Source organism: Ananas comosus, linkage group 15, assembly GCF_001540865.1.
Source record: "Ananas comosus cultivar F153 linkage group 15, ASM154086v1, whole genome shotgun sequence".
In the NCBI taxonomy this organism is placed as follows: domain Eukaryota; kingdom Viridiplantae; phylum Streptophyta; class Magnoliopsida; order Poales; family Bromeliaceae; genus Ananas; species Ananas comosus.
In genome coordinates this window covers 10,091,775-10,100,683 of record NC_033635.1, presented here as the reverse complement: position 1 = coordinate 10,100,683, position 8,909 = coordinate 10,091,775, and the positions used below count along the sequence as shown (strand labels likewise).

The 8,909-nt window shown below is 34.2% G+C and overlaps 1 protein-coding gene across 1 annotated transcript in view; it reads right to left on the bottom strand.

Moving 5' to 3' along the window:
* The window catches only part of LOC109721809 (chaperone protein DnaJ), a 10,242-nt gene continuing 1,333 nt past the window's right edge, over positions 1 to 8,909 (bottom strand). Inside the window, exons 2-11 of the mRNA XM_020249601.1 lie at positions 7,788 to 7,856; positions 7,472 to 7,567; positions 5,623 to 5,747; positions 3,080 to 3,275; positions 2,716 to 2,891; positions 2,118 to 2,247; positions 1,542 to 1,702; positions 1,355 to 1,428; positions 1,175 to 1,274; positions 1 to 769 (exon numbers count right to left, since the gene is read on the bottom strand). Of these exons, the coding sequence (XP_020105190.1) occupies positions 562 to 769; positions 1,175 to 1,274; positions 1,355 to 1,428; positions 1,542 to 1,702; positions 2,118 to 2,247; positions 2,716 to 2,891; positions 3,080 to 3,275; positions 5,623 to 5,747; positions 7,472 to 7,567; positions 7,788 to 7,856 (1,335 nt within the window). The 3' untranslated portion in view covers positions 1 to 561. The remainder of the gene's footprint in view (positions 770 to 1,174; positions 1,275 to 1,354; positions 1,429 to 1,541; positions 1,703 to 2,117; positions 2,248 to 2,715; positions 2,892 to 3,079; positions 3,276 to 5,622; positions 5,748 to 7,471; positions 7,568 to 7,787; positions 7,857 to 8,909) is intronic.

The following is an 8,909-nucleotide window of genomic DNA, read 5'->3' as shown; positions in this document are numbered from 1 at the left end:
TTCAGATAAGTTCTATACATTTTTCTCCATTTCAAGTAACCACTACAAAGAAAATCCAGAGTGTGAGAGAAAGAATAGTTGATCAGGGTTGAGATAAAACATAAGGATATACAATTAAACTATAAAAAATATGAAACAAAAATACAAATAAAACATTAGATCTCCGACTTTTTTGTGTCAATAAATGAGCAAACAGAGTGTACTCCATTCAAACTACTGAGCAACACGATAAGCTAATTGCCATCTTTTCTTTTCTTTTCTTTTTTTGTTTCAGATTCACATTTCATGATGATATTTCCAGATCAAAAAAGGTCTCTATAAATGCTTGTATTTTCGTTTATAGGAAGAATGAAAATATGAGAAAATACATCACATAATACACCATCCCCTGATTCATATAAAGATTACGCGAGCATAGCAAAATTGAGAGGATCTTAAAACTTACTGAATATTCTCCCGCGATAGGGAGAGTATTTCCATATATTGAGATGAGATAATGCTATGAAGATTTTGTTTTCCTTTTTTTAAGAAAACGTTGGGGTATTTAATTAGTTATCCGTCTCATTTGACAAATCTAGGTAGAGTTGAAGGGTGATTCTTTAGAAATAAGCAGCGAATAGTTCTACCTCTTAAGGAGACGAAGAATGCTAAGAGTAAAACCCCAAATATGGATACTGAAACTGCAGGATCAACTGATCTTTGAAGAGGCCGTGCCGGTACTGGTGCTAGCACACTCAGAGATGCAAATTCCGTGGAACCTCGGCCTCCTCTGTAACGATAAAAGAGAGAAATGCATTCGTCACAAAAATGAGCAACAGCATATAGATACTCTACGGTATTGAAAATAAAGCCTATCAATTGTTTTACAATAGAAATATTGCAGTTTCCCTATTGATCCTAGGATTTGAATAAATGGGTCAACTATAATAAGGAGAAATTATTGCCTGCACCCAGTGTCCCACATCACCCTGCGCAGTGCCTAACGAAGAATAGCCGTGCATTCCATCTCATATATTTTGCAATATCAATGCGTAGTTTTTCCAAGGTTAAAATTTAACAGGTAAATAAATTATACATCGACTTTGTTATTCACAACAAATTATAGACGAAAAATGATAATTCTGTTAAAGTAAATGTTTATTAATGGACATAAAAAGTGCCCAGTGGAACATACCCAAACAAGTTCCTGATAGAGCTCCAGAATTTACTCCTCTTTGAAGGAGGGTTCCTTCGATTCCCCGACTTAAGTTTATTGTTGTTGTTGGAGAGTATTTCTAGGAAAAGATGCAGAAAACAATTTTAATGGCCATCCAAAAAACTTCTATTTCACAACTATGACAAGAAAGAAAATTACCCTCTGCTGATATAGGATAATCCTTGGTTTTCTTTAAAGAGGCTAGTTGTTCAACTAGCAAGCGTTCCGCATTACTGTGATGGTGACGATAAAGGAGTGAAATAAAAATGAATTGATAACTCAAATTTAAAGAAAAGAATCTGTACAACAATAAATCTAGTAAAGAACCACATATGAGGACTTGAACCTGATATTCTTTGGGATCTCTACCCTTACAATAAAGTAGTGATCGCCTCGAACTGAAGGTACATCGATGTGCGGAACTCCCAAGTTAGCAAATTTCAGCTTTTCTCCCGGTTGGGTACCAGAAGGAATTTGGAGATCTCTGTACCCTTCAATTGTTTCAACCTGACATTGCATTTCACCTTTCCATGAGAAGTGATGACCAGTTTTTTTTTTTTCTTTTCTTTTTTTTTCCCATAACAGCTAGGTACATCAAAAGAAAATGATTACATTCTCAAATAGGTTTTATTGTAAGATTCAATAGAAACTTCAGAAGAGCTTAAGTATTGTAAAATTCAAAACATTATGGTAGAAATTTTGTAATTGATTCTCCACAATAACATAAATCTGTTTTTGGCAGCTCAAATACAAGCTTTTGAGAAATAAAGAAAGACAATAAAAATATGATATTTCAGCACTCGAGATCTCATGAAAGAAATGACCTAGATTCTTCGATGAATTGTTTTAAAGTTAAAACAAACAATCAAAACCTCAGTATAGTTTCGATATAAGATCAAACTACTTGGAACATAAAGCTGACCTTGACTTTAGTTCCAAGAATTGCTTCAGTATAATCAATGCTTATATCCGAGTACAAATTAATCCCATCCCTTCCGATTCCTTGCTTTTCTTTGACAAGGATGGAGATATAGAGATCACCCTTTATACCCCTGCATAGTCAAATAAATAGTTAAAGGTATGTTACTGCAATAACAATGTCTACAGCAGCTAAAAGACTAAAAGTTTAATACATTATGAGAAGTTCCATGCATCATAAACACAACATATGAGAATAAAAAAGAAAACTAGCTTTATAAAATGCAAAGACTGTAAAGACACTTCCAAACATTCGTCAACAGTATCTCTCCGTGCACAAAAATCAACACATGGAAGGCTTAAAAATAGACAATTGAAAACATTGAAAACAAAAAAGACTTCTAATGGAAGTTCTGCAGCTGTTTTGGACCATTTAGTCATTAACTCCAGTACAGCAGATACTGTGATAAGTACAGTCAATAATCTTTATGTCAAACTAGATGAAAGTATAATAGTACATAGAAGTTCCCAACATTACTAAATACTGGATTACTTGAAGCTGTTAAGAATGAACAAACTGTTCTGAATATATAGATTCTTACTTTTTCTTATTGATGTTTCCTTCTCCCTGCATTTGTATGGTATATCCATCATCAATACCAGCTGGTATATCCAGTTTGATATTTCGCTTTGCTTGTACTCTGCCTTCACCACTGCAACGTTTGCAATGTTCAGTGATTATCTTGCCCTCCCCATCGCATTTTGCACAAGTAGATATCTATGGAACGTTTATATCGTGAGAGAGAGAAACTGAGAGAGAGCAGAACAGGAAAAAAAAAAAGAAGATCATATCATACTGTCTAGTTTACAGGCTAAATCGAGAGGGAAAAAAAGCAACATGCTCATATTTGATTAAACTCCAAATTTAAGTCACCATGAAAGAATAAGTTCTTGGTTTAAACAGACCTGAGAAACTACACCAAGGGGTGTTCTTTGAGTTTTCATTACTCCACCCCTACCTCCACACTCAGCGCACGGCTTTATGGAATTGCTAGATTTCGCACCTGAACCATTACAGTCGTCACAGGTTTCAAAACGAGAAATATTAAATTCTTGTCTTCCTCCAAAAACTGATTCTTCAAAGGTCAACGAAAGGCCGTAGCTGCAATAGAATAGGATTACAGAATGAACTAAGAAACAAAGAAACTTCTGGCAGCAAAAATGATTACGGAAAAGAGACAGAAAAAACAAACTAAGAAATTTAAAAGGAAGAGAAATAAATAAACTTCTGGAAAAAAAAAATAATCGCAGGAAATTTAACTGGATAGCCATTCTGAGATAAAGTTTATGCCCCTAGATATTCAAAAGATTTTCTAAACATTATTATTTGTACCTCTTTAGCCCTTTCCCTACCAAAAGCTGTACAGCAACTCATCATAAAATGATAGTCAATGCTACAAAAGTGTGAACTGATCTTGGTCCCAAATAGGCAATACAAATATAGTCAAGAGGGAAGATACAGACAAACATGCATAAATATTCAGAGATACATAACTATTTAAATAGCACAGTTAAGACAAGGGTCGACTTCAACATTTTAAGTATGTCAGTTCGCATGTCTAAATAGTTTTGGTTTTGGTTTTTTGGTTTCAGTTTTCTAGCAGACATAATTATAGTATTAAAATTAAAATTGTCCAGTTTCCTCTCAGTTCTGATTAAGTGTCATCTCATTGGATGTTTCAACTTCCGTTTTGGATTTTACAAAACACAAATGGAATAACATCCACAATGGACTGTTGTCCAATAGTTAGTTATTACTGATCCATTCATCCATACTGATGTAAAAACCTTATTTGACATTAACAACTGTTCATCATACAGCAGAGAGAGATAAAATAACTGCTGCCTAAAGTGTAAGCAAAGCGATCATGCTATATCACTAAAGGATGGTAATTAATTTGGATATAATGAAGGTAGGCCATGGTGAATGGGAAATCAGTATTGTAGAGGAAGACAGGAGTGCTCACAAATTAAACAAGTTATATAATTCATATCTCTGGTTAAGACCAAATTTTTGGGTCTCTTACCAACCAAGTATAAACCCTACCTTATTCATATGGGACAATGCTGGTAAAATTTTTTATTCTCAGAAAAGAACAATTTCTAGGATCTCTAAATACTACAATATTTCTAGTTCTGTAGGCCAGAAGAATGGGGAACCATATCATTCCTTGCATAATCACTGTTTCCGAGTCTTGAGATCCTGATTGCCCTTGTTCTTGCGAAAAAGTTCATCAACACGAACAGTCCTTTATGTTTTAGGTCTCAGCAGAACCTTTTGTCACAAGTAGATACCCTCCTCCCCAAACAGAACAAAAGCAAAAAAATATGTCTAACTCATCCAAAGTCTCAAGAAAGGTTACAAGTGCTCACTGCCACGGAGTGTGCTCACCATGTCGTGCCATACCGACAAAGGTCTCACCCCCGTACCAATAGTATGATTCCAAAACCCTCATTTTTCAAAATTAGCAAGTAATTACAACAATAAGGTACAAAAGAAATGAACAAGAAAATTATAATTTTATTCATAGGGTGAAAGAAAACATGGCAACAACACAGGTTTATCGATAGGCCATTAAGGATCACTATGCTAAGTAGAAACACTACATGGAATAAAAATATAGAGAAATTAAAAGGAGTTATACTTCTATACTTGGAACTAATATATTACTACTATCATTTTAAATACAAATTCAGTTAGGAATATAAGCATTTAAATAATTTATTATGAATCCCGCCATAGGTTCATAGCGGCCGCTATGGTGCCGGCTATCCGCTATTCACTTTGACATCCCCCAAACACTATGTACTGCTATCCACTATTTACGATCTTATTGTCACCAAACTTTTTTGAAATTTCATTATGGTCATTAAACTTTGATTTGATTCAATAAAGGCATTGAAATTTAATTTTTATTTCGATTGTCTCATTGCTCAAATTCTGATTAATTTTTCAGACGAAGCAATGATAACATAGCTAATTCAGCTTCAATAAATGACATCGCAATGATTGCTAGCCATTTACCCTCCTATATCATATCCAAAATAGTATTAGTCAACTATTAGACCATCCTGAAGATATGATTTGATAACTAAATAAGCAGTCCAATCATTTCTCAGAGATAAATTAATAGCATCTGTAAAGATGATGTGATAACTAAATTTAAATATTATTTTGTTTATTCGCTTTGGAGAATATATGTAGTTTAACAAAGCATCCTGACTGGAATAGAAATTAAGCAGGGTGAGCTAAGAGATACTTCACTTGAAGTTCAGGTACACTACCATTAGTAATTTCTACATACCAAAAGTAAGCAGTTTGCATGATGTGATTGAAATAGGACGTTACCGAATATCAAGATGTGATTGAAATAGGACATTTACCATTACTAATTTCTACATACCAAAAGTAAGCATTTTGCATGATGAGATTGAAATGGGACATTTACCGAATATCAAGATCCTGGCGACGGTTGTCTTTTGTACTAAATCTGATTCCCCCAGGATCTATGTCAGCTCCAAAAAGTCCACTTGACTCACCAAAGAACGCATTAAAGACTTCATAAGGATCTACCTTCAAAGTATGCAAAAGAAAGATGGCACAAATTAATGGCTTATTATTTGTTGAGAAATCTGCCGTCAAAAGATAAAGTGGCTATAAAGCACATCTCAAAGTTGAGAAATTCCAATAGAAATATTTGAATAAATTTCATAACAGAATAAGCCTCCCACCAACGCTCTTAAAGTATTATTATCAAATGCTAAGGCAAGCTAGGGCAAGAGATTGACCTGCCATGATCTCTATAAGCATTTGGCTTATAGAAAGACTTAGCTACTTGCCACAGTTTATGCTCATACAGCCATCTAAGTGTTTTTATTCGAGATTGACCTGCCATTCTTTTCCAACACAAAGCTATTCTCTGAGATATTTTTCGAAAAACCAAATTTAGAGGAGCCTCGCCCAACTCATATAAGTATTGCAATTTGCCAAAGTATCGCTAAGAGGACGTTCAGTTTTCCGAAAAATATTTCAGAAAATAGTTTTCTAGATAAAAAGGTATTTCCATTTGTTTTGTTTCTAGAAAAAGTAGATTTTTTAAGTATTTTTTTCCAAATTTTATAAAAAATAGTGTTTTCATTTTCCATACTATTTTATATGAAAAATAAAAATTATTTCCAGAAAGTAGTTTTTACACTTTCCTAAGGAACCAAACGCTCACTAATTTAATTTAACGAGAACTTGTATTAAAGAATGTGATGGAAAATATTTCTCAGCTTTATTGAATGATAGCACATTCTTTCACATTAAACAAAGAAAATTAAACAACACATATGTGAGACCCCAGATAGTCCTATATATGAGATATAATAGGCTAAAACTCTTAACCCGGCTTAAGCATTTTGGGTGGTGGCTAGACCCAAAAGGTTAAGAGAGTTAAGCGTGCTAGGACGGGAGTAGTCCTAGGATGGGTGACCCCCTGGGAAGTCGGGGCGTCACAACATATTTGGCTTATCCAGTAGTATTTATATTAACATTATCGCTAGTTCTCATAAACCAAAAGAGATCATGGAGAATGGTAGCATTATTTTATGCTTTATTGCACACTATTTATTAATTATTATAAGGGTAAAATGTATAGAGACCCCCAAACTGTAGGGATGCAACTTGGGAGGCTAGTTCCGGTTCAAATTAGTTCAAGGGTTTAGCCTAAACAGAACCCTAATTTAGATGAAGTTGATATTAGCAAAGTCTACACCAAGAATTTAAGTGCCCATCGACACAGACCATATTCACCGTGCCGTATCATGCCAACAAGATACCGACACAATATAGTCCCTGTGCCGATAGCAGAGCTCAAAACTCTTTTTTCTTTAAATTAGTAAATAATTTCTCAATAAAATTTAAAAGATTTGATAAAGATACATAATAAGCAATTAGAACATTTTATTGCTAAAGAAAATCAATATTTCATGCCATTATGTGTTGGCACACATGTATTTTTTGTGACCGACACTCATCGGTACGGACCGGTACACACCGTGCCATATCATGCCGATAAGTTTTCAACACCACCCCGTGCTACGGCACTTAAATCCTTGGTCTACACCACAATAGAGTTCAAAATTGCAGAACCCAATCTGACCCACTCATCAGGTTGAGTTGACAGATTAAACCAAATCCAAGTTGCAACCCCGGCAAAGAACAACCCTTTAGAAATCTCATGGAAATGAAGAGAACATAGACAAAAGAAAAAGATAGTAACATTTGATATAAAGAAATGCAAAAAACACTTTTACCCCTTGTGGGCCAACATTTGGTCCTCCATTGTCTCGTTGCAAGCCCGCTTCACCATAACGATCGTATAAAGACCTTTTCTCCTCATCTGATAGCACCTATAGAATGATTTGTTACAACACCACATGGGAGAAACTACATTTCCAGGAAACAATTATATTACTTAAGTATAAAAAGTAAAGATTACAGTAATCACACAGAAATGCAGGTTGGGAAACAACCATCATTACAACCGCACCAGTACAGGATACAAACTTAAATATAAAAGCAAAAGTATACATGTATGATACAGATAGAGCTTGTGTAGGGTAATAATACCTCGTATGCAGCACTAATCTCCTTGAACTTTTCTTCTGCACCTGGGCTCTTGTTCATGTCAGGATGATACTGCAGTTTGAAAAAGAACATGCAAGATGCTAAAACATAGTTCAGCTCAATTTATAGACAATAGAGATCATTTTTACAATATGGAGAATCAAATGGAGATATTTGCATTTTACTAAATAAAGAAGCTAGCGAGCATAATGAACCAAGATTTTATTACACTACTACTTAATCACGCAAAGATATAGAAGATGGTAAATAATTGGGCTGTTTACAAATTTACACAATTACACCTGAAATTTGACCCAGATTCCCTTGTAGTTTGATCTGATTTAAGATCAGTCCTCAAAGTTTCAATGCTGAAAATCAAGGTTTAAAGTGCCGTGGCACGGAGGCGTGCCGTTACGTCCCTGGCACGGTACGGCACGGGCACGCTTGCGTGCCGACACGTGGCACGCTTGCATGCCGACAGATACGCATGACCTCCTACTGGAACGCTTTGGCACGGACTTATTTTAACTTTTTTGGTTCCAATAAACTCTTATAATATTATTTTGAAAGATTTAAATAAAATAATATGAATATTTACTATGTATATCTTACAATACTCATCAATTAACATGCATGAAAGCTTTTTGTAAGTAAAATACAGCTATACCTGATGTAGAATAGAAATTAAAATATAAAAATAAAATTCACAAGTACAATAATTATTTAAATTTACATCTTTACATAGAGATGACTGCTTAATTTCACATAGATCGTCACGCTGGATCATATGGCATATTGTTATCTGCAGATATAAGATTTATTTGACAATATTGATATAAGTATTGCTGGTATTGTGAGAAATTCATATATTCCCAATATTACATCTATATTTTTTGTTTTTTTATTCTTTTTAAAAATATCTAATCAAAATTTGTTTAGGAAATCGATTTTTGTTCCTTTGATTCATCGAAAGTTTCGCGGTGCGACAAATTTTGATAAAATATTTTGTGAAGAAAAAATGGATGTCTGTGGTGGAAGCGGAGGGCTCGGGCCGACATATGGATCAGATAAATAATAAGTTAAATTATAAGTTTTTAATTTAATAAAAGAAAAACCAAAAAAAAA